This window comes from Podarcis bocagei (assembly GCF_964188305.1).
Source record: "Podarcis bocagei genome assembly, chromosome: 14".
Taxonomy (NCBI): domain Eukaryota; kingdom Metazoa; phylum Chordata; class Lepidosauria; order Squamata; family Lacertidae; genus Podarcis; species Podarcis bocagei.
In genome coordinates, this window is record NC_138139.1 from 7,091,040 (window position 1) to 7,115,363 (window position 24,324).

The window sequence follows — 24,324 nt, forward strand, 5'->3', positions numbered from 1 at the left end:
CCTTTTAACATCTGAGATCTGCTTAGGTTTCAGAATTGCTTTGTGCTCGTTGATCTAAGGCAGGGGTCAGCAACCTTTTCCAGCCATGGGCCGGTCCACCGTCCCTCAGACCATGTGGTGGGCTGGACTATATTTTGACAAAAAATATGAACAAATTCCTATGCCCCACAAATAAACCAGAGATGCATTTTAAATAAAATCACAGATTCTACTCATGTAAAAACACCAGGCAGGCCCCACAAATAACCCAGAGATGCATTTTAAATAAAAGCACACATTCTACTCAGGTAAAAACACGCTGATTCCCGGGCCGTCTGTAGGCTGGATTGAGAAGGTGATTGGGCCGCATCCGGCCCATGGGCCTTATGTTGCCTACCCCTGATGTAAGGTGGTACAAAACCCACAAGTGAGTCACAGGACTGGAGCAGTTAAGGAAAGAGAGTCACAGAGCACTGGACCTCATGGAAAAAAGCAGACCCACTGCAGAGATGGGCTGTGCCTCCCACGAGAAGGGCTGAAGGCAGATATACCTTGTGTGCAAAATTCCTCAGGTTCAATCCTCAATGGCATCTATAGGCCAGGATGAGAGAGGGAGGGTCTGGAGAGCCACTGCTGCCAGCCAGTGTAGGCCATACTGAGCTAGAAGAACCAATTGCCTGACTTGGGATAAGGCAGCTTCCTATATTCCCAACAGCCAGAGAGGACTCAAGTAAGTGAGCCAAGTCAATGCCAGAGGGCCGAGACACCCGTCAAGAGGTCTCCCTCTCTGATGGGCAGCCTGCTTAAGCTCAGGAGAGTGGAGAGAAACCTGTGAGTGTCTGGCGTGTGCCACAAGGTCAGCAAGAGAGGCCTTCTTATGGACTCCCTGAGTCCACCCTGGAGACTCACCAAAGCCTCAGGCTGAATCTTTCTCATAAGAGCTGCAAGATCTGAGCTGGCTGCAATGGGCCTGCTTTACTGTGCTGTGGATTAAGACTCATAGAACTCTAGAGTTGGAAGATACCCTGAGGGTCTAGTCCAACCCCCTGCAATGCAGGAATCTCAACTAAAGCATCTGTGACAGTTGGCTTATTCCTCCCAGGGATTTTCCCCCAGGGAGAACTGCTCTTTAGCATTCAATCGGAGCAAGCAGCAATTCGGGTTTGTATGGATTGCTGTTGGTTCCAGTTTAGAGCTGAAGAGTAGGTTTTCCGGGGGAAAGCAATGGGACAAGGGGAAAACCCCTCGGACCCGTACCAAGAAAGCATGCGTCAAGCAGAAAATAGTTTGGACTCAAGCTTTCTAGGCATGGGACGAGTAGAAGTGTGGATAAGCCCTGTGCTCTTGGTCCTGAGCCCCTTGGACTCTGGGGAAGGGTCTAGAAACCAAACCATACCCTGCAAGTAAATGCCGACTCAGTTCTGAGTGACCCAACTTGCCTGCTCATAAGAGACTTGCCATGCAAGATTTGTTTTTCCCTGGGCCAGTGGGCGGGGCAGTGGCAAGAGGGACCTTTGAGTCAGCCTATGTGCTTGCTGGTGCATCTGAAGAGGCTCTGTTCAGATTGATCCCATCAATGCAAGCACCTCCTGTGCTCAGGTCCTGCCTCTAAGCCCCTCCATCAAGGCTCACCTGGAGTACTCGCCTGGAGTACTGTGTCCAGTTCTGGGCACCACAATTCAAGAAGGACACTGACAAACTGGAACGTGTCCAGAGGAGGGCAACCAAAATGGTCAAAGGCCTGGAAACGATGCCTTATGAGGAACGGCTAAGGGAGCTGGGCATGTTTAGCCTGGAGAAGAGGAGGTTAAGGGGTGATATGATAGCCATGTTCAAATATATAAAAGGATGTCATATAGAGGAGGGAGAAAGGTTGTTTTCTGCTGCTCCAGAGAAGCGGACACGGAGCAATGGATCCAAACTACAAGAAAGAAGATTCTACCTAAACATTAGGAAGAACTTCCTGACAGTAAGAGCTGTTTGACAGTGGAATTTGCTGCCAAGGAGTGTGGTGGAGTCCCCTACTTTGGAGGTCTTTAAGCAGAGGCTTGACAACCATATGTCAGGAGTGCTCTGATGGTGTTTCCTGCTTGGCAGGGGGTTGGACTCGATGGCCCTTGTGGTCTCTTCCAACTCTATGATTCTATGATTCTATTCTAAGGCTGCTTCCAGGAAAGAAGGAACAGGAGGGTGGTGCTGCGCAGCTCTTTGGATGGGGCCCACTAGAACTCAGATCACTTTCAAAAGGTGTCACCTTGCAAATGATGATAAAGGATCTGTGCCCCTTAATTCAATCCGTATGTAAATAAGGTTTGTGGTGTGGTTGCTAATGTGTTGGTGCATTTCATTTGGTGTGTGTGTACAATGCTCCTATTGCTCATTTCCAGAGAAGCTTTTTCAATTCAGGTAGTGAGATGCCAAAAGCTCTGCTTGATGAAGACAGATGTCCAGGCGGTTCAATTTCTCACTTCCAAAACAGCTCTGTCCTTTTGGATCGACTTTTTTTCTCCAGCAATTTTGTCCTTTGCAGACCTGCAGGCTGAAGTTCTAATTAAGAGTGGCAAACTTTGTTAACAATTGCTTCAGGAGAAACACGGCACATACAGTTCCAAGTCAACAGCCACCCACATTTTTCCTTGGGGAAAGATCTGGGTGAAGTTCTTGCACTGCAAACTTATTTACGAGCCAAATCCATTTTCCTACCCAGGTACGTAGCTAGGAATGGCCGGTCCAATTTTTGTCCAGGTAAACGACTGCATAGCTGACAATAAAAATAAACTGCAGGATATTTATTTATCAGGAAGTATCGGGAAGTTTTTAATATTTGATATTTTTGTATGTTTTTATATGTGTTGGAAGCCGACCAGAGTGGCTGGGGCAACCCAGCCAGATCGGTGGGGGGGTGTTGATGTTAATTGTATTGCAACAGTTGAACCACCTTCCATCACTGCTAATATAGTTAAATGCAGTAAATGAATGGAAGAGCAAGGGGAGAGCCTTGCTGGATCAGACGGGGGGGGGGGAGCTCATACAGCCTCCAGTTCTCCCACAGTGGCCCATAATGGGATGCTTGCTTGAGGGCAACTATTGCCGCCTCCTCAGCTGCTCTTGCACTCACAACAGGCGACAACAACCCTCCAGGGCTGGCCTTGGTCTCTTTTATGGCCTCAGGGACAGGGGGCCAGTTGGAAGGCCCCTTTCCTGAGCCAAACTCAAGACCCTGACAGAAGGCACAGGAGGCACATCCTGCAAAACCTTTGGAGCCAGGCGCATGGGTAAGTCTATCTCCTCTGCAGCGTTCACATTATGCAAAACTGCATTGCTCTGCCAGAACAAAATATTGATGCCAACTACAGCCAATTAAACATACCAGCCTTGTTCAAAAGCACCCTGGCCAAGATAGGTGGGCACAGCTCCAGCAGTGGCTTCACTTGCGGAGGAGGTCCTTGTTTATGCTCAAAGGACTCTTTCATTCTCCCTCCCAGCTGTTCCCTTCTTACCACTTAGGTTTAACAGCCACAGGACAGGATGAGGCCTGAGTGCTGTTTGGTGGCTGCGGCCCAAGGAAGACCTGGGACAGCTCAGTCAGTGGAGCATGAGAGTCACATTGGGTAAAAGATTCCTGAATTTCAGGGGGTTAGATGACCCCAGAGGTGCCTTCATCTCTACAATTCTATGAGCAGGTTCTGCCGGCAGCCACTCTCTAAATGGTCCCAGCACTGGAAGCGAATGTTCTGCAGCCTCCCAGGTATGCCTTGACCCACCCCCTGCCCGAAAGAGGCTTTGAACCCCATCCAGCCTAAGAAAAAGCAGGCAGTGGCAATTTTGAGGTTGTGCAGGACACACCCGTGAGAGAGGAGCCTGCTGATCAAGAGAGCCACTGGGGACTCCCTGGTGAAAGAGCTTCCCAAGTTTGAGCCTGTTGTAGTTCTCCCGGCTGGGGCTGCCACACAGTTGGGATCCTCCTCAAGCTTCTCTTGAACAGGGCAGGAGACCTGAGCGCCTTCCACTGCCCCTTATGAACAACGCAGGGGCACAAATGAGCAATTCAAGTTCAGGGAAGGGGGAACCTCAGGCCCCCGCCCCATGAATGCTCTCTTCTATCTTCTCTTCGAGAGTATTTTGCCCCCGAAGCTCTCCTTAGGCTACACCCCTTATCTCCAGGCCACACCCATCACTAACTCACCTCCTGCGGTAATTTTGCTGGTCTGGAATGTGTCTGTGAGCAAGGATCATGCCTCTTGCTTGCTTGGAAGTGTGTGTGTGTGTGTGTGTGTGTGTGTGTGTGTACAGAAACCTCAGAACTTTTGTGTGGACAGGATGTAGCCTACGGTACAAAGTTTTGAGTCACATTCATTGCTCTGCCTAGTCTGTGTTTGGCCTAACCTGCATTTGTCTCTCTGTCCCAGTTCCCCACTGGTATGAGGCCTTTGGAAGGTTGACCAAGAGGGAATGTGGTCCTTTGGCTTAAAAAGCTCTCCCTGCCCCCACCCCATTACAGAATAATTTGCAACACCCCCTCACTGTGAATGGATGGCACCCAGCAAGATGCCCCCTAACTAGGTGTGAAATTGGCCAGCAAGGAGTGTTCCCCCCCCCTGCTTCCAGCAACAACATGGCAAGTGCCAAATGGATTGTCCCTCCATCAAATGGCTTGGAAGGTCTCCATGACAACCAAGTTCCAAAGAAGCCTTCAAGTCTTCTGGAAGAAAAGCGCAAGGACATAATCCATCTGCATCCAAACTCTCAAGGTGACTGGCAAGACTTCCTCTGCCCTTCTCCGGTGCCAACGTTATTTATTTATGCCTGTTTTCCTCCTTCAAAGAGGAGGCATTTTTTTGTTCCAAAATAAAAAAAAAACAATCTGTCATTTTGGGAAGGATATCAGAAAATGTGTGTAAACAAGACTACCCGCTTCCACTTAGAAATATAATGGAAATGCCACAGATCTCCATTCTGGAGAGCCCTGACTAAGCCAGTGTTGTGTAGTGGTGAAGAGTGTTGATGAGGACCTGAGGGACCAGGATTCAAATCCTCACTTAATGGGGAGGGAAAAAGCCATGTATGTCACCTTGAGCTGTTTGGAGGAAAGGTCGGATATAAACAAATAAATAAAAATAAAATAATAATCAAGCATGTGCTTCAATTACTAGCAAATAAAATAGTTCCAATTCTGATGGGATTTAAAGGGAAGTATCTAAAATGAAATATTTTCTGCTGGTTGCTATTGCAGCACTAGAGTTAGGGTAGTTCCCACACACAGAGCTTCAAGCCAAGGGGGTGGAAAACAACAACAACAACATTTACATAGGAACTTACTGAGAAGATCCATTAAAAAGCAACAGTATAAAAAGGAATTATTGTGAAAATAGGAAATATAGGAGATGCCAAATTTTGTCTTTGCTCAGGGTGCCACAATACCAAAACCCGCCCCTGCCTTCAGAGATTTTGTATTTAAATGGCGCCTCTCGGATGTCTTCCCTTCCCCCAGTTCTGGTCTGTAATGCGGGGAGGGCTGCTCTGAATTCTCCAGGGCTAACGGCAGACTGGGGTGGAACTTACTAGCTCCCATCCACTGACACATCCTGGGCTCAGATGAGATAAGCACCCATCTCAGAGGCCACATCCAGACAAACTGCCACAACCATCTCAGGGCAGCCGAGTGGGTGTTTCTTGGTCCTTCTTCATTTGGTAATGCTGCACAGAGGAAGAAACTCTACTTTCCTGTATTATTTTTCAGGCTCTCACCCTGATGACTGCCAGCAGGATGTTTTTGCACATGTTCCTCAAGGGACGCAGCATCTCTCAGGCTTCTAGCAACAGGCTTGGCTGTGAGACGAACACAAGACCCACTTCATCATCATGATGACTCCCTGTCTGCCTCGACAGGCAGAGACAAACGGCACAGATGCAGATCAGCTGTTCCCTGCCAGCGCTGACTCTTCATGGTGCAACTCTGAAGCGCAGAAGGAGGCAGGCGACCATCGCCCAGACACCCGTGAAGGAGTTCACCCATGGCCAAAACCCATGCAGAGCAGCCGGCCGGCAAAAGCTCCTTCCTTCTTCCCTGAGCATTGCAAAGTGGAATGGCTGCCGGTTTGTCGGACACTGGTACTGTCTCTGGCTGCACAGAGAATGAAGTGATGCCCAAAGCCGCAAGGCCTCAAAGCAGGGCTCATTCAGGCCACAATCAGTGGCACAGTGGAGGCCGCTTTTGCGCCTGCGATGGATGTCCACGTTTCTCTTCTTACTCTTCATCTAGGACTTGGGTAGGCAAACTAAGGCCCAAGGGCCGGATGCGGCCCAATCACCTTCTAAATCCGGCCCGTGGACGGTCCGGGAATCAGCGTGTTTTTACATGAGTAGAATGTGTCCTTTTATTTAAACTGCATCTTTGGGTTATTTGTGGGGCCTGCCTGGTTTTTTTACATGAGTAGAATGTGTGCTTTTATTTAAAATGCATCCCTGGGTTATTTGTGGGGCATAGGAATTCATTCATTCCCCCCGCCCATATAATCTGGCCCCCCACAAGGTCTGAGGGACAGTGGACCGGCCCCCTGCTGAAAAAGTTTGCGGACCCCTGATCTAGGGAGTCTGTATTCTGGTGGGGTTGGGGCTCGGCTTGCCTGCACCAGGCTCCAAAAGGCTTTGTTGGAAACAGTCCCCTCAGGGCATGGCAGCAAAGGCCAGAGACCAATTGTGACAAGCTGCCAAGTTTTATATCTTTGCTTAAAATAACAAGGCATCTGTATGAAGGGGAAGAGGATGGCAAAGGGCGCAGAGCTTCCCAGCTCAAACGCCTGGCCTGGCCTGGCCTTTGGGAGCCTCCACCAGCCAGGACTCAACATGTGGTCATCTCTGGTGACAAAGCCACAGGAGCTGCCCAAGTGCATTGGTGGACGGGGTGTTCCGGCCGGCTCAGCCTCTTCTTGTCACCAGCAATGGCCAGCTGGTTGGGACAGAGAGAGGAGAAGGATTGCCTGGGATCTCTGGGCTCCTTAGGGCAGTCTTCGAAGCAGGAGAGACAGGGGCGCAAGGCTGGCTGTGGCTGCGTCCAGAGCATTCTTCAAAATTGGGCAGGGAGCGGGGAAGGGCTCTGGCTGGGGTCTGGGGGCAGAGACTTCACCACAACAGTCTGGGGGCACTTTTTCTTTTTGCAAGCTTCTGCTTCTGCTCAACAGCCTTCATTGAAATCTCTGTTGCTGCTGGTGGAATCTATGTTTGAATGCTCCCCCATGTAAAAATATGATGTTTGGGGAGGGCATTCTTTGATTCAGCAAAGCATTCAGGCATCGGGGCTACAAGCTGCAGGCTGAAGGGCTTTTGTCCAGCAACAGTGAAGCAATGCTAAGCTTACCTTACCGCCCCCCCCCACTTCCCCAGTTTGAAATGCACAGGAAGCCCAGCTGGCTTGACTTTGTAAAGAGACATGCCCTCTCCCTTGCTTAAGGAGGTTGCAGCAGCAGCAAGGCAGCCCCAGGACGGCAACCTTCCTCCTCCTAATCCCCAGATCCAGCCTCGTGAAGTCAGGTGGCCATGGAAGCCTCGTGTTGTTGGGGCAACATCTGTTGCCAGGCAGAACATCAGCAGCTCTCTGGACTAAAGCAGCATTAAGGTCTTACGCCGCTAAGAGCAGGAGATAACAATGTGGCACAACCCACAAAGTTGGAGAAAATAGGTTAGAAAGCAATGGCATCCCTGCGTGGGGCCTTTCTGAGGCCACATGGCTCCTCTCGGACAAGTCATGTCTGCTAGAGTGGATGGAGCAGAAATACAGGAGGGCAGCTGCCCTGCTCTCTCCCAGGCATGTTTCCCATCCATCCCAGTCTTGCTTTTTTTGTACTGTAGGTGCAATGCCTTCCTTTATTCCACATTAAAATTTCATTTGCCCTCAGACAGTTTCATTCAGCAAGTAGTATTTGAATTAGGATTAACAATGCTCTGAAGCAGCACTGGGTGCCTTGGCTTATATGTCTCGGGAGGCTTCAAAGAGAATCCTACCCTCTTGGGGGACTGACTTTTGAGAAGCCCTGGCCAAGTTCAAGCCCCCTTGTCTGATGCTGGCCACACCTGTGTGGTGATACCAGGACACTCAACAGCAGGAAGTGAGGGAGGGGAAGCAGGGGTTTCATTGGGTTGGGGAGGGGGTGGAAGGGGGGTCAGTGGGCCAAGAAGCCACAGCAGTGGGAGAATGGAGCAGGACAGGGCTTTCCAGTCACTGACACTGGAAAGAGAATTTGCATTCTTAGCAGAGATGCTGAGCATTTTGGTTAATTCTAAGCCAACTCGCCACCCAATCAGGAGTGCCAACTTGGACCCGAGACTGTGGGTGCCATGCAGCGTAAATGGCCCTGGCACTGAAATTTGTGGGTGCCCGGCTCCTTTCTGGGGAATTTTGTTGGTGCTTGGGCACCCAGGGAGTTGGCACCTATGCCCCCCCAATGTTTTAGACTATAATTCCCATCAGCACCAGCACCCTACAATTCTGCTGGCTGCAGTGCATGGCAATTGTGGTCCAAAAAGCAACTTGGTCACTCAAGCCACATTAATTGAAAACCCAAGCAGTCACGTACCCTTGGGTTAACGCTGTTGCATTTCGCAGCCCTGTAGCCAAGCTCTTAGTCTTGTCTCTTTAAAAGTAGCTTTTATCAAGGTAGCTCTCAAGCTGCAGGAAAATATTACTGCTGAACAGCTCAGTGGGAAGCCATTTTCTGCCGTTCTGAATGTGAAGTGAGTTGATTTCTCATCAAAGCCAGATGCGTAGAAGTGGTCATTTCTGGTCTGGATGCCCCCAGCCACCCTCCCGCCATGGTTCTGCCACTGCCTCTGCCATCCTGCCCACGTCCTCCTTTCGTTATCCCCTGTGTGCATTTCCATGTGCAGCAGCTGGGAGGGGGTTGCTGCCTCATGTTGACGCTCACTCAGTCGAGCGTTTCAGGGGAAAAGCCAGCCATGCAGCCCTTGGCGGTTGCTTAGTTAACCCACAGGGATCCCTGCCAGGCTCTCTGCTGGAAGATTAACAGCAGGCAGGAGGGAAAAGAGGTTCAGAACACGCTCTGTGGTGGGCCAAGGGAAGTCTGTGTCCCAGTGATCTTGCTTTGGGCAGATGGAAGGCAAAGGGTTGCTCCCAGTCCACACACACAAACCCTAGTTATGATTTCCGGCCTTCTGGGTGGCCATGGCAACCAAGCCTCTTCTGTTTACTCATTTGCCTTCACCTCTGGAGTGTGGCAAGGCGCATGTGCCTGTGGCCAAGTCTGTCCTAGGATGTGGGGCCACCCAGGACACCCCATGTTTTTGGCACCAACGGGCCAGCAGGGGTTTGTGTGTGTGTGTGTGTGTCACAGGTGCAGCAGCTACCCACCCCATCAGGGTTATGAGACCTCCACCCTGGCTTCCTGATGCTGCCATGGTTCAAATCCTGGAAAGGGATACAGGGCCGGCTTCTCAAAGCAGAGGACAATGATTGAAGGAATCATCTCAGCTGTGCATAAATCCAATTCATGTGGCCAAGTGTAGTGTGAACAGCCAAAAACTTATATCGTCAAGCACCCGTGATGCTCAAGGAAGAATCTTTTCTACTCTTGCGTTGCTCCTTTGTGGAGAACTCTAAAGACTCACCACTTTTATTACACTGGCAAATGCTGCTGGGGATGAAGATGTTCTGACCGGCCAGTTCTCCACACTGGTTAATACTAAATGCACCATTTTCTTTGCTGGGTCATTCCATCTTGCGAACACCCCACATCCCCGCAATTCCACCTGCTGCTCCACATAGAAATAGCCCCCTGCTCTGCTAGGGATCATCTGCACCCCCTACCTTCCAAGGCGTATTTCATGTCCTGCGCAAAAAGGGTCCACATGATCTCTGAACTGACTTTGCCCATGTTCAGCTCTTGAGGGAACCTGGAAGAAACCAACCGGAGGGGCATCGTCAGTTCTCCTGCTGGCAAGGGTGGCGTGAGCCATAGTGGCACCCTTCAGCCCTAGACACCCCTCAAAGGGAAGGGGTTGGAACATAGTGGTGCCCCCCCTGGCTTGCACTGTCCCTTAGATTTCCCCATGGCAATTGCTGTACGTGGGAAAGGGTCACGGGAGTGGGGGGGCAGGGAGGGGCAGCTGCTCCCCGTAAATCAATAAAATTAAATAAAAATACATAGCTAACTGAGGTTCTGCCCCCCAACAAGAGGCCTGCCCCCATTAAAAAAAAGACTTGCCCCCCAACAAAAATTCTGGCTACGTCCATGGGAAGGGGGTCATTCCTCTGGGCAAACCAGCCCTGTACATGGGGAAAACTTCACAATCTATATACATAGATTAAAGGAGTGGCAGTTCCCCCACCCCACAAACACATAACGAAAGTAAGAAGTGAAGCAAGAAGACCTGTCCACTTTCACTTTGTGTGCACAGAACTATCCCTTCTATGGATGAGATGGAGGGAGGCTCTACGACGTTCCTCTGAACCTCTGGGCCCATAAAGGCCCACTGGACTGGGGTGGCAGGACTGGAACTGTTGGAACTGTGGGTGGGCAACAGTCCGTACAGTATTCATTTGGAGGTTGCATGGAGGAGCATGTCCTCTTTTGGGGAGGGCTCCTATTTAAATAGAGGGCTGGTGCCCCCCAATGAAAGCAGGAACGGTTTTAAGCCAGAAGGAAGCTCAATTCTGGCAACCAGAACTGTTAGGAAAGGGTCCTGAGTGAGCTTCAGCAGGGTGCTGGGGTCAGGCCTAGCTCATCAGCAGCCCCTCAGCCTTGCCCAAAGATGCTCAGCTCCTGATTTTGCAAGGCTTGTCAGGGCAATGCCAGCTCCATGGGGTGGGCAAGAATGAGCTCTTAATGCCTTTTCCATAGCTCACTGCTAGATAAGCTTTTCCGGATTATTTTGCTTTCAGGAGTGCTGTGCAAATTTGGCATTTTAAAAACATCCTCTTTGTTTGTTTACCTTAATTCCCAGGGACTGGGGAGTGCAAAGGTGGGGAAGATCCCCAGCCAGGGCAGCGCTGACTCCCGAAAGGAAATCAGCATAGGGCAGGGTGGTTTTGCCAGCAGGTGGTATCAGGCTAGCTCTTGATCTGGGGCCACCTGACTTTAACAATGGTGGCTGCTGTGGCTACTCCACACAGCGGCCACTCCTGGGCTGTGGGCTGCCTACCTGCAACCACAATTCCTGTGGCTGGTCTACTGACCTAGTGGCACTACTTTCCTTCCTTAATGACCATTTGTAGTGGGACCATTTGTTTTTTTTGATGGGGGAAGCATACAGCAAAGTAGTGTCTCTGGCACAGAAAGTCAAGCATCCTAAGGTCTACAGATGTGAACAAAACATTTAAAAAGAAGAAGAGTTTGGACTTGATATCCCGCCTTTCACTCCCCTTAAGGAGTCTCAAAGCGGCTAACATTCTCCTTTCCCTTCCTCCCCAACAACCAACACTCTGTGAGGTGAGTGGGGCTGAGAGACTTCAGAGAAGTGTGACTGGCCCAAGGTCACCCAGCAGCTGCATGTGGAGGAGCAGGGAAGCAAACCCGGTTCATCAGATTACGAGACTACCGCTCTTAACCACTACACCACACTGGCTCCCAAAAAGGAGCCAAAAATGCTACAGCGGAAAGACAACTTTTCTTCCGTTGATTATTCCTAGCAGTGTTCTACGGGTGACCTCAGAGCAGGCCTTGTGAAATGTCTGTCTATCCCACCCCCACCCCCGCCTTCTTACTGGTTCAAGACAGGAGTGTAGGCCATCTTGTCTTCATCAATGATGGTAACCATGAGGGTAATGAGCTGCGTCCAAAAATCCAGATTCTGAGTAGTTGGACCCTGTTCCTCCCGAGGAATATCTTGCTTTTTACCCTGTTACCGGGAAAAGGAAAAGAGAAAGAGTCCATTCTATTTTTCTATTAACACTGTCCCCCCCCCCCTTTTGCTAAAAGCAGGATGCAGAAAAGGCCCTGCAAAACAGGCTTTCCCAGGATTGCTGGAAGTGCCAGCCTCTCTGCATCTGCTGATTGCTGAAGTCAACAAAGGCCTCCTCTGGGAAGGCAGGAGAGTCCAGGCTGAGCACTGCACTGCCCTCCTTGGCCACACGCACACCCACCCTGAGCGCCTGAGGTGCCAATGGTTGGTCTGAGCAGTGCCTCTCCCAATTATGCTCTGCAGAGCAACTCCTCAGACATCCCTCTCTCTAGGCACAGCTCTCCCCTAGAAGACGCAAGTGCAAGCCAAGCAGCTGGTTGGAAGTCAAAGCTGATTCCAGTGATGGCTGCAGCTCTGCTGGAGGTGCAAGGAGCTGTTCAGCCAGGCAACGGCTGAGGCCAAGAGCTTAGGGCACAGCTGGGCCACTGCTGCCTCCTCCAGGCAGTGACGGTGGGGTTTAGTTACTGGTTTCCCCTGGGAACCAGCACTGCCATTAAGGGGCTATTAATCGCCAAGGCCTCAGCCGCACTGAACAGAAAGCATTAAAATGGAGTGAGCCAGGCAAGAAGATGCTTTTGATTAAAAGTGATAGATGCCCTTGAAGGCTGCCTTTGACAGCAGAACAAAAAAGGAAAACACCACAAATCAGATCAAGAAAAGGACAGGAGGACAGCGCAGTAACAACATCCCTGGAAAAAGCCGGGGAGCAAAGGAGGCAATTCCAGACTCAAGCATCCATCCTGTGATTTTATCTCTGTGCTGTTGTTTTAAACCGTTTTTACAAAAATTTAATTTTTAAGCAAATTTAAAAATTATATCTATTTTTAAAAGTTGTTATGGAAATGCAATTTACATGCTATTGTTTCATATGTGTAAATCACTTCAGGGGTGCCTCATGAAAAGCGGATGAACTACTGAGAGCGCAATCACATGGGCTGTTATTTCAATACAGTTGCACTGATCGTTTTCCTTTATACTGTGAGCCATTTTGGGTGTTCCCTGGAAAAAGGAAAGCAGGGTGTGCATCTGAAACCCAGTGCTGCTGCTCTCCAGACCTCCTCCAGCTGCTTGGAATCCAGCTTCTTTGTCTGGCAAAGGTTGCAGCTACTCTGCACTTATGGCAAGTCACAAATGTTAAAACCAGCAAAAGAAAACTGAAGGGCAAGTCAGCTGAAAAGAGATGGGGAAGCCCTGGGATCCTGTGGAATCTCTGGATACAGACCCTTTCATGCTGCCCTGATTGTTCTCAGAAGGAACGTTTTGCCAGGATTTCTGGTGCTGCTGAAAGACCTCCCAATGTTGTTGTTGTTGTTGTTGTTGCTGCTGCTGCCACCGCTGCTACCTTTGCTCTTGGGGAACTTTAGCAGGTCACACACTTCCCTTATTTCACACACATGGGCCTCGTTTGCATCTTACTCATGAGTAATGCTGATTCTAATTGCTCTGGATGTACCCAAAGTTAGGCATGAAAAGCACTGCTCAAAGCAAGCTACTTGTCTGAGCTCTTGGGCATGCTTTTTTTCATGCCAAACAAGGATCAGCCTCCTAAATATCACCTTTGTTTTAACATCCACAAAGAGGCACACAGCCTGAGCTGCTTGGATCCTTGTAAACACGAGTTGATGGCGAAGGTGACTGTGGAATGTGTCCGAATGTCATTCAGAGATTAGCTGGGAGAAAAATGATGGCTATAAAGGCAGGCAGAGGCAACTCATAGGTGATAAGGGCTATCATTGTTTTGCATCAGTGACTGAATTCTTGCTATGCGTCAGAAGCAGCCGGTTGTAATGACAGTTCTGAGCATCAGGCCCCTTCAGGTTCATCCAAGAGGTAACCGAACCACATGCCTTGTGCTTGTCAAGAGGTAACTGTTGCCAGGAAGGAAAGAAGGAACAAGCGCTGGCTTCTTTTACTGGTTAAGTGAGAGACAAGCCAATCCCTGGGTGACACCATTAAAAAAAAGATTCCAATTGCAGACCTCAGCCAAACAGCAACCTTCCCAATTTCTTCTTCCATAAAGGCAAGGGACACTTTTACTGTTACAATGCTCATTTAATTGATCACATCTTGGTCGTTGGCAATTTGGCTGCCTGTCTCTTTATTGCCCTCTATTATCCCTCCTGTTAGAAGGGTGAGAGGAAGGAATATGGCCAACTTCCACTTTTATTGCAGTGATTTCATTGCAAGCCAGGTTGGGATGAGGCAGATCGTAGCCTGCTGGAACCAGCAGTGAGAGTGAGAGAGAGGCAGCTTCATCCAACCTCGGGGTCTGACTGGAGCAGTGGGAGGGTGGGATGCCCCCACAAACAGGGCATGGAGGTGAGGGTCCTCCACTAAAGGACTGGTATTCCTATTGTGCAGAGTCTATTGTGGTTCATCACGCCCCAAGACCCTTTCATTTCAGAGGCCACCGGCATATGGGAGGGAGAGGATTGTGGTTCAACTCTGTGGCATTCCCAGTTCCATGATCTCAGCAGTAGGTATCAATCTGAAAGGCTGGTGGTCAGCAGCAAATCCCAGCAGCCACCCATACTGGCTCATGGGAAGCCTACTTGGTGCTACTGCCCAACATCTGGGACCACCCCTCATTCCTGCTCTGTAGAGAGCGAGTTCCTCCATTAAGCTATGGCATTGAGGAGGCCCATTTCCAGGCATCCCTAGGAACCTTGAGAATTTAGGTGGATGAGGTTGCCTTTCCCCCAGTACGTTTCTGAGCACAATTCAAAGTGTTGGTGCTGACCTTTAAAGCCCTAAACGGCCTCGGTCCAGTATACCTGAAGGAGTCTCTCCACCCCTATGGTTCAGCCCGGACACTGAGGTCCAGCTCCAGCTTCTGGCGGTTCCCTCACTGTGAGGTTACAGGGAATCAGGCAGAGGGCCTTCTCAGAAGTGGTGCCCTTCCTGTGGAATGCCCTCCCATCAGGTGCCAAGGAGATTAAGAACTACATAACTTTTAGAAGACATATGAAGATAGCCCTGTATTGGGAAGCTTTTAACGTTTGATGTTTTACTATGTGCTGTAAGCTGCCCAGACAGGCTGGCGAAACCCAGCCAGAAGGGCGAGGTATAAATTAGAAAATTATTATTATTATTAATGCCATTGGCCAGGCCTGGTTTTATCAGCTTGCATCCCCCCACCCCCTTTCTCCCTCCCTCTTTCTTTCTTTCTTTCTTTCTTTCTTTCTCCTCTCTTGCAGTGGTTTGTGCTCAGGGCTTGCAGGTCAAGGATAAAATTGGCTCCAGCGATCTGTACATCACGGTGCAAGTGGGCAAGACCAAACCCAGCCAGATTATTGGCGGGGTGTAAATAATTTGTGGTGCAGCTCAAAGGATGAACTCCCTCCTTAGACATGCCTGCTTGGGGCCTCTTTTGCTATATTTTAGGAGCCCAGTGACTGCTTGCGTGGCCATAGGCCCAGTGCTGGACTTGGGACCCTGGCTAATGCCCTCGCTTTCCACCCTCTGGAAAGGGCCTTCAAAGCAGGGCTGGGCAGGAGTGAGAGGAGAGCTCTGCTAACAGGGCTTTCCAGCAATGCCAGATGATTGCAGGGGCTGCAAAGGGATCCAAAGCTTACCTGGTCCATTAGCTGAGAGTAAAGCTCATAGCAGTTGTCAAAAATGTATTTGTACGTGGAATCCAAGCAGGCTCGGACGCAGTCCTTCACAACCACACTGGCTCGGGGCGGACTCTGCAGTTCCAGGACCTGAGGAGCATCACACAGAATCCATGGGCCAGAGTACAAGCAGCAGCTGGCTTCAAAGTCTGCAGAGCTGGCTCCTGCCAAATTACCGGGCCAACTCTTACCAGGTGTGCAGGCAGTATTTTGAGCCTCAACACCCCAGAATCTCTCAGCGATGATAACTTAAGGATGCTATTTGTCAATTTCCAAGGTGATGGGGGGGGGGAGACACACAAGGGAAATTTGTTTTCATCAGAAGAGAGGGGGTTTAGAAGCAGCCCCCCTCCCTGCACAAGGCCCAGAGTGGTTTTGGGGGGCAAGACGGTGGACTCAGAGGAACCTTAGGGAGTGAGAACATTCTAAATAACAATGTCCCCCTGTTTTACAGTTTATGATTTCTGGTCAAACGAGAAAACAGCATCTTACTCATACTAAATTTCGTCATTTTACTATATGTGGGAAACATTCAAATCAGCTCTTTTGAGTCACTCCCTCCCCCTCCCCTTGCCTGATTCACAGTTGGAAGATTCTGTGGAGGATTTTGAAGTCATCAAGCAACCCCCCCTTCCCCGAGGGGAAACCCCCCCCCCCAGCTGCCACCGCAAAGCACTGAGAGATTGATCCTGGTGGTCTCGAGGAGCACATTATGGTAAATAAATGTCTAGAACAAGAGCTGGAATTACCTTCATGCGGAAAAATGTAATGCTTGTTAGCAGATCCACGGTTGATTTCAGGTCTTGAAGCCTCTCAGGGCTGGTGGCAGGGAAATTATCCTGGCACGCGAACAGAACAGAAAATGTAGAGAACAAAACCGCCGGGGTTTTGACAGCCAGCAAGTCAACAGAGCCGGGCTCCGGGTGTCCCTGGAGTCAACACCCTGCTCTGGCAGCAAGCAGGCATGGAGCCAGCAGGATGAGAAATGGTGGAAAGCATCGCTCTTGCAATGGCTTCGCTGGGAGAAGAAGCGGGATTTGTGCTTCAGGGCACATCAGAGATGGCCAAGGGAGGGCTTCCTCTCAGCTCCCTGTTGGGGTTTGGCAGAGAAATGGCACCCAAGCCGGCAAGTGGGGAGAACCTTTCTCCTCCTCTAGGCAGTGTGGGAAAATGCCTTTGCACCACCAGCTCTTTCCTGCTGGGATGAGCAGCAGCTGGTGAAATAGGGAAGGGCACTTTGCCTCAAGCACCTCGTGGAAGATGCACAGTCTCCCTCTCAGGCCTTGAAAAGTTACCACCCTCTTGTAAATGCATACAAGATGTGTCATTTAAACCCTCCCTATTATTCTTAAGCTTTGCCAGCAGGGCTTGGATGTGCCTTGGGAGTTCCTTGCTCCAATGCACATTTTTCCACCTCCGTGCTGTGACTTTTCTGTGAGAACCACTGCAAGGGAGGAGGCAAAATCTTCCCACTCTCTCCCCTCCACAAAGCTCATCTTGCTTTTTGTGCCAAAGAAAACCACACCACAATTTTGGAAGGGAAGCTGAGAGACATTTGTCTTGTCCCTGTCAGTGCTCAGGTGCCCAAAATCACTAAACAGCAGATAGGAACACCCCACCTATGCCCATCCAGGAGAGATTTGGTCAGTCTGCGGCCCCCCCCATTCAGCCCATCTCTCCAGCACAGACTGAATTAAACTCAAGGTCTTCTCCAGATTATCAGTATGGCATGGTTGCATCTCACACATTTAACTTGAGTGATTTCAAATATATATGGTTGAAGGAAGGCTGGTTGAAATTCCATAAGTTACATGGAAGCAAGGCAGATAACTTAAAAGCTCTTTTTGCACCGGGTTTTCCCAGCACAAAAAGAGTTGTGAAGCTCTCTGCCTTTCTTTTCAGGTGCTGGTTTTGGGATGCTCTCATGAGCAGTGCTTTTTTCCTGGGGGGGTACGCATACTGCTAAACATTTTGTGAATCTTTGTACTTTTGTCCATTTACTGTCTTTATTTCCCCCAATTTGAACTATAAAATGGTGATTTTTCTTGAGTCAAAATGAGAGTACCCCTAAACGTTTTTTTTAAAGAAAAAAACACACTGCTCACAAGATTTTGCAAGGCTTCTCTGAATTCCCACGAGATCTCATGCAAGCATCCACAGCCTTCCGGAGACAGCACACTGAGCAGGTTTTGCCCTGCAAGCAAGGCAGAAAGCTTAAAAGCTCTTTTAGTGCCGGGAACACTGAGTGCAAAAAGAGCTTTTAGGCTAGGGATGTCTGGGTGCGGCAGTTTGAGTATATGCCTTTTGCCATATATGCAGAAGCCTTGGAACTGAACCTCCATATAAGATACTGTACTTTGTGGGATTCACCTTTCCTCCATATGACTTGCCTCCTGACCATTCATCCTAATTTGCCGGGCACAAAGCTTACCTGGGGGTTAGATGAAGCCTAGTCTTTGCTGAGCTTTCTTCTGATTTGCTTGTGGGGAAGCTTATGCCTCTGCTCCCTCATCTTTTGTTCATCCCAGGCTTTTCAGTGCTTGCCCTTTCCTAACCACAAAAGTCTACTTATTTATTTTTTAATGGATAAGTTACGTGAAGGTGACAGAGTGCTCTAATTGCACAGGCCTACATTTCCTTTCCTGTGCCTAAAGCTGTCCCACAAAGTAGCGACATGACCTGGAGCAGCGTTCGAAATTTGCCAGTCATCAGGAACATTTTGCACCTGGCTAATTGGCCACTGGCGACCAAGTCAAGATGCCCGGGTGCCAGGATGGCGCCTGACAACTCCACCATCTGGAGGTGCATGCCTGGAGATTCTTGGATCTGGACTGTTTTCACACATTAGCAACACATCCTGTAGTATTCCACCCATTATGTTTTATCTGCACAACCAAAATGAATTTCAGAAACCAAAAGTCGTACTGAAAAATACGACTTTTGAGCTGTCTGGCCCCAAAAGGCAACTAGGCATTCCGTTTGGGTGCCTGTAACCCTGGTTTAAGGAGCCATTTGAGAAACTATCTGAATTTCTAATACTGGGCCCTGGAGGCACCATCCATCACAGGCTGGGAATTTAGTTGTACACAATTGGTTGAATCCCTGGTGCGACAAATCTTTTTAAAATCAACAGCATACTTTTTGCAATTTGAAAAATGGTGGAGAAATGCAATAAAAAGTGTGCTGACTAGTCAATGGGAAGGTGCTAGCAAATGAGAACAAATGCTTAGGAAAGGCCACACATCACAGAAATCCTCCGAAGCTTTGTGCAAGCAAATCAGGACGAATGTGCTCTAAACAGGTTATCAGGAGAAGCCCCACGTCAGGCGAAAGCGGTGGGCGAAAGGGGGTTGCTGTACCTACCCTATATTTGGAGAGGTCAATCCTCAATGAATTGTGCAGCTGATCCAGCAGTTTAATGAACTTTTCTCTCTGCATGGGAAAACAACAGCACAGAGAGTTGCAGGTAAGACAGTGACTTGGTCACAACTACAGCAAATAGATGGCTGCCTCCTCTGCCCTTCTGGCTCCTGCTGAAGAGGTTGCAAAAGCTAGAAGCAGCAAGGAGGTTCTTCAGGGATGGAAATTAACGGAGCTGGGGGCTGGAGCACTTGTCAGGGCAGAGCCACCTCTCCACAAAGCTGCGACTCCTGGGACTTTGCTGCGGCTGCTGCATAGAATTGTAGAACTGCAGAGTTGGAAGGGTTTCCAAGAATCCTCTAGTCCACCCCTGAAACCCAGGAGTCACAACTGCTCCCTTCAGAAGAATTTTAAGTTGCAGGGGGCATAGCCCAGTGATTAAGCACCTGATTTCCATGGGTGGCGTTGTGGGTTAAACCACCGAGCCTCTTGGGCTTGCCAATCAGAAGATCGGTGGTTCGAATCCCCACGACGGGGTGAGCTCCTGTTGCTCAGTCCCTGCTCCTGCCCACCTAGCAGTTCAAAAGCACGTCAAAGTGCAGGTAGATAAATAGGTACCACTCTGGCGGGAAGGTAAACAGCGTTTCCGTGCGCTGCTCTGGTTCACCAGAAGCGGCTTAGTCATGTTGGCCACATGACCCGGAAGCTGTACGCCGGCTCCCTCGGCCAATAAAGCGAGATGAGCGCTGCAACCCCAGAGTCGGCCATGACTGGACCTAATGATCAGGGGTCCTTTTTTACTTGCATAAAAAGGTCTTGGGTTTGATCCCTGGCAGCATTTTTCAGCCCAACTGACCACACAAATCAGAAAGAACCAGGAGTGCTGCCTAGAGCTCACTGCAATAAAGATTGGTTACAAATGTAATGATAGTAATAATAATATTAATGTTGACGTCACCAATAATTTTTTTTGAGGAGTACCAGAATTGATGTGTGAACACTGATTGTATAACTGAATAAAAGCCAATGCAATATTTCCCCCCCCCTCCCCAGCTATCTTTAGGTTTTCCTGATCCACAGGATATTTGGAAGAGTTTGCTTTTAGGAAAAGAAGACGAGCCAAGCGCTGTCCCTGAACTCAGGGCTCCATTCGCTGCTGATGGCCAGGCTTGATATCCATCTGTTGAACGCCAAATTGGATTGGCATTTGCGTCAAAGGCAAATTAGCATTAACTTCGGAGAGAGGACTTTAGTTTGCGGAGATTAAGATAAACATGTTCCGAACAAGAGGGAACGGGAGTTAGGAACAGGGGACTGGGCCACTGGGGTGGCGGGTGAGACTTTTGTTTCCAAAAGCTACAATGAACCTCCCAGGCGGCCGTGAAATCACGCGAAATCAAAGGTGGGAGAAAGGCTTTCTACAGGCTCCCAATCAGTTTGTGATAAGCCTGCTAACCCTGCTGAACTGAGTTATGACAGAGAATTTGTCTGGGTGTGCTGGGGGTGAGGGAGAGTCACTCTACTTTCTGGCTTTTGTGTGGGGGGGTGTCCTTTCCTTAGCCTTGTCACTCTTTGTTCCTGGCAGCTGAGCACTGAAGTCTCTTCTCTTGTTATTGAAAGTAATGCTTTATTCACATCGAGATCATTGGGGGTGAAACATAAAGAAGACTGTGGAGGTTTTATGCTGGATTGAGGTCACACCCCTCATTCCCCCCCTCCCCAGAAGCCAACAGGAGTGCTGGGAGGGGCTCAGACCCTTTGCAGTCTTTTAAAAACACATCTCTTGTTTTCCACAGCCGGTTTCTTAGCCAGAGAAGTTCCGGGTGGCCAGCCCCAAAGGCTCCAGAAATTGACACCTCAGAGCTCTGATCTAAAGTAGTCTCGCCCTGGGCAACCAGGAATTCCAGGCAGGCAAGCAGCATGTGGGGAACAGAGAGCAGCTCCTCTTTTCCTGGGGCACTCTGCTTCCATCCCGGACGTGGAGGAAGGGCTTCTTTCCTTTGTGGATGGAAAGACCCTGGTCTTGCCTGGCCATAGCAGCCACCAAGCTGGGGAGGCCAGAGAGGAAGCATCCCTCCTTTTGTGTCTCTGGCAAGGAAACCAAGCAGGTGGCTGGGGGCAGCAGGCAGGCCAGCCGGCCAGCCTCCCCCCCCCCACATGCTGGGTTCTTGGTCTAGTTTCCACAATTCTTCTTTTTACTAGAAGAAGCAGTGGTGCCACAGTGGTTGGAGTGTTGGCCTGAGACCTTGAGAGTCCGGGGTCTAATCCCCACTCAGCCACAAAGCTCACTGGGTGACCTGGCACTCACCTCAGCCTTGCCTACCTCACAGGGTTGTTGTGAGGATAAAATGGGGAGGAAGAGAGCCACAAATGCCACCTTGAGCTCCATGGAGAATGATATGAACGTAACAAAATAAATAAATAAAAAATACTAACCTGAGGGCTAGTAACTTGGGGTGTGTGTGTTGAGCAACAAGACTAATTTAGAGCATAACAAAAATCCACATCACAACAAGGCATAATACACATAAAAGGTGTTCACATAACATCTTCAATTTAGCCCGATCAAATTTCATTGCAGATCCTTGTCTTATTTCTTCTCTTTTCAGCTACCCGTTCATTTATCGTTTTGTTTGTTTTTGGTCTGGTTCCAGCCCCCAGTTGGCTCCTGAAGCAGCAGCCACGGTTTTCAGTTACAAATATTACAAAGAGAAGGGAGTGGGGAGCTCCTGGGCATCAGACTTACACTGGGGACTCACAAATCAAACAAGAAAAACAACACAGCTCCACCCTTGGAGATCAAATTGCAAAGATGCACTTCAGTGTGACACAGAAATATAAGCCAGTGTCAAGTCTTGGTGGTCTTGATACCTCAGGGACTGCGGGTGAAGGAGTATTTCCCCCGTGGGAATCTGGACTGAAAACAAACAAGGAGAAGCAGAAGAAAGCAGCACCTACCCCAAAGTTGGTGGCAGCAAATCGGTCCGAGGCAGAGACGTTGGTTGTGGCCGTGGTGTGAGCGTAGAAGGCATTAATGTTGGCCAGCAGCGTGCTCATGACTGCCGGGACACCGGGACACATGTACTTGGAAGACAGGCAGGAGAAATGCCTAGGAGGGAGACCAGATGGGCAGGCTGAAGCTCTGCTAGTGAGATGGGGGTCCCCAGCTGCAGGACAGGGGATCCACCATGCCCAGAACAGGGTGAAATGAAGACAGTCTTTAAAACCACAAAACTGAACTTGGAGAGATTTGGAATGACCCTTCGCAGCTTGCATGTCAAAACCCAACTTCTCCTGAAAGATGCTGGATGGGCAGAGAAGGGGCAATGGTGGAGCCTCCTTCCCCCTTTTGATTTTCAGCCATGCCCTCTCCAACTGTTTGTTTTCGTGCCAATAGCAGCTTCGTGTGGGGTGTGTGTGTGCTTATAGGATTGCCACTTCTGTTCTGGTAAAATACAGGACAGGACAATGGTGGGCAGTGGGGTATTGGGGTGGTTTCTTTTTCTACTTGGTGCTGAAATGACTTCAAAGCAATCCTTTATATTCCATTGCAGTTAAACCAGATAGGCTCTCTGGAATTTACCGTAACTCTCTCGCTCTCTCTCATACACACACACACACACACACACACAGAGAGAGAGAGAGAGAGAGAGAGACGAATTTGTAGATCTGTCTGTGCTTTGCACAGAGTTGAAATACATAACCTTTCACCAGTGGCATACCGTGTGTTGCCAGCTCCTGGGGCAGAGGTGGATGGGTGGGAGGGAAATGGATGCAGTACACTTGCACATTCAACTGCCTAATGGCATTTGCGTCACCCAGGAGATAAGAAAAAAAGAGTTGTTCCATTGTCTGGAGAAGTCACTTCCTGGTTCGCATGGAGTAGTTGTTTTCAGTGGAGCCCAGCAACAGAAGTGCGCTGCTGTATTGAGTCAGCACCAGGTGTTGAAATTTTACACCTTCTGGGGCACTACTTTCCCCCCACCCCCTCTCTCAAATACCATGTAGGTAAGTATGTTCAGAACTGGGCCTTCTGGGCTACACTGGCACTAACCACTTGTTTGTAGAGCCCTGGAACCTGTTGCTCTCTGAGGGACGGGGCCTGGCGCTCCCAGGCTGCAGCTCTGTGGATGACCACCTTAACCCAGCTGAAGCGGCAGGGAACTGGAAGAAACAACATGAAAGCTGTGCCTTGGTTTGCTCCTCCCTGGGGGTGGGGCGAGGAGTGGTAGCAATGAGAAAAAAGGAAAAGAATGGAACAGGAGGTGGCTTTTTCAGCCAACCCAGCAATGCCTTTCCTATAGGAGCGGAATGGGCATTTGGAGAGGATCCTTAACAAGAGAGAGAGGGAGAGAGACAGAGAGAGAGAGAGAAACAGGAGCAGAGTGGAAATAGGGGAAATACAGGGCAAACTGCAACCCTACCCACCCCTGATCCAGGTGCTCATTTGACTATGCGCAACAAACCAAGGTTAAGTGATGAAACTCTGATGGCTAACAATCAGAATTGCAAAGCACAGGGATGGCAGCAGGCAACTTGGAGTAACAGAGCAAGTGTTAGACCCGTCAGAGTCAAATTCAAATTCCTGCTTAGCTGTGAAGCTTCAGACCAGTCACTCTGACTCTCAGCCTAGCTGACCTCACAGGGCCGTTGTGAGGATGAAAGGGGGATCACAGGGACAACCACACATGATGCCTTCTGCTTCTTGGGGCAGGGGGCGGGGAAGGTGAAATAAATCAGCCAATGAGCAAACTGGTGGAGGGAGGCAAAGGATTCATGAGTTGGTTTCTTAAAAGCATTTGGGACACAGCAATGCCCAGTGGCGTAGCGTGGGTTGTCAGCACCCGGGGCAAGGCAAGTAATTTGTGCCCCCTAACCCGTGGATTTGCGCCCCTAACCCGTGGATTTGCGCCCCTAACCCGTGGATTTGTGCCCCCTAACCCTAACCCCCAGATGTTGCGCCCGGTGCGGCCGGACCCCCTGCACCCCCCACGCTACACCACTGGCAATGCCCCATACACAGTGCATTTGACAGAAGAAAAAGCCTCAGGCCAGCAAAGGGAGGACGTCATCCATATTCCTCAGGGGAGCTTGTGAGGTACTGTGGTTTTGTCTTCTTTCCTCTGAGTTATAGCTGGAGAAGCTCAAACCAAAGTTTAAGTTTCCTGAGAGCTGGGAAAGGGTGCTGATCCCATGTGTTGCAACAGGGGCAGCAGCAGCAGCCGCCCTTGGAGCACACACAGACAGCTGAAATGGAGGGGGCAGACCTTGTGAATGTGAGTGTGCAATGAGGCATGTGGGGCATCCCTTCACATCTCTGGGTTGAAAGATTTCCTTCTGGGAAATGGAACGGATGTTTTGCTTTTGTGCATTGAAAAAGCCATCAGTTGCCTTGGGTGGATGGCACTAGTTCAGGAGCAGCTCACCTGCACTGCAATTTAGTATGCAAATACCACAA

At 49.7% G+C, this 24,324-nt stretch overlaps 1 protein-coding gene across 1 annotated transcript in view; it reads right to left on the bottom strand.

Moving 5' to 3' along the window:
* The window catches only part of UNC13C (unc-13 homolog C), a 131,107-nt gene that overhangs the window by 29,297 nt on the left and 77,486 nt on the right, over positions 1–24,324 (bottom strand). Inside the window, exons 13-18 of the mRNA XM_081170723.1 lie at positions 21,825–21,975; positions 18,870–18,938; positions 16,256–16,345; positions 15,468–15,596; positions 11,696–11,829; positions 9,800–9,885 (exon numbers count right to left, since the gene is read on the bottom strand). Coding sequence (XP_081026849.1) covers positions 9,800–9,885; positions 11,696–11,829; positions 15,468–15,596; positions 16,256–16,345; positions 18,870–18,938; positions 21,825–21,975 — 659 coding nt within the window. The remainder of the gene's footprint in view (positions 1–9,799; positions 9,886–11,695; positions 11,830–15,467; positions 15,597–16,255; positions 16,346–18,869; positions 18,939–21,824; positions 21,976–24,324) is intronic.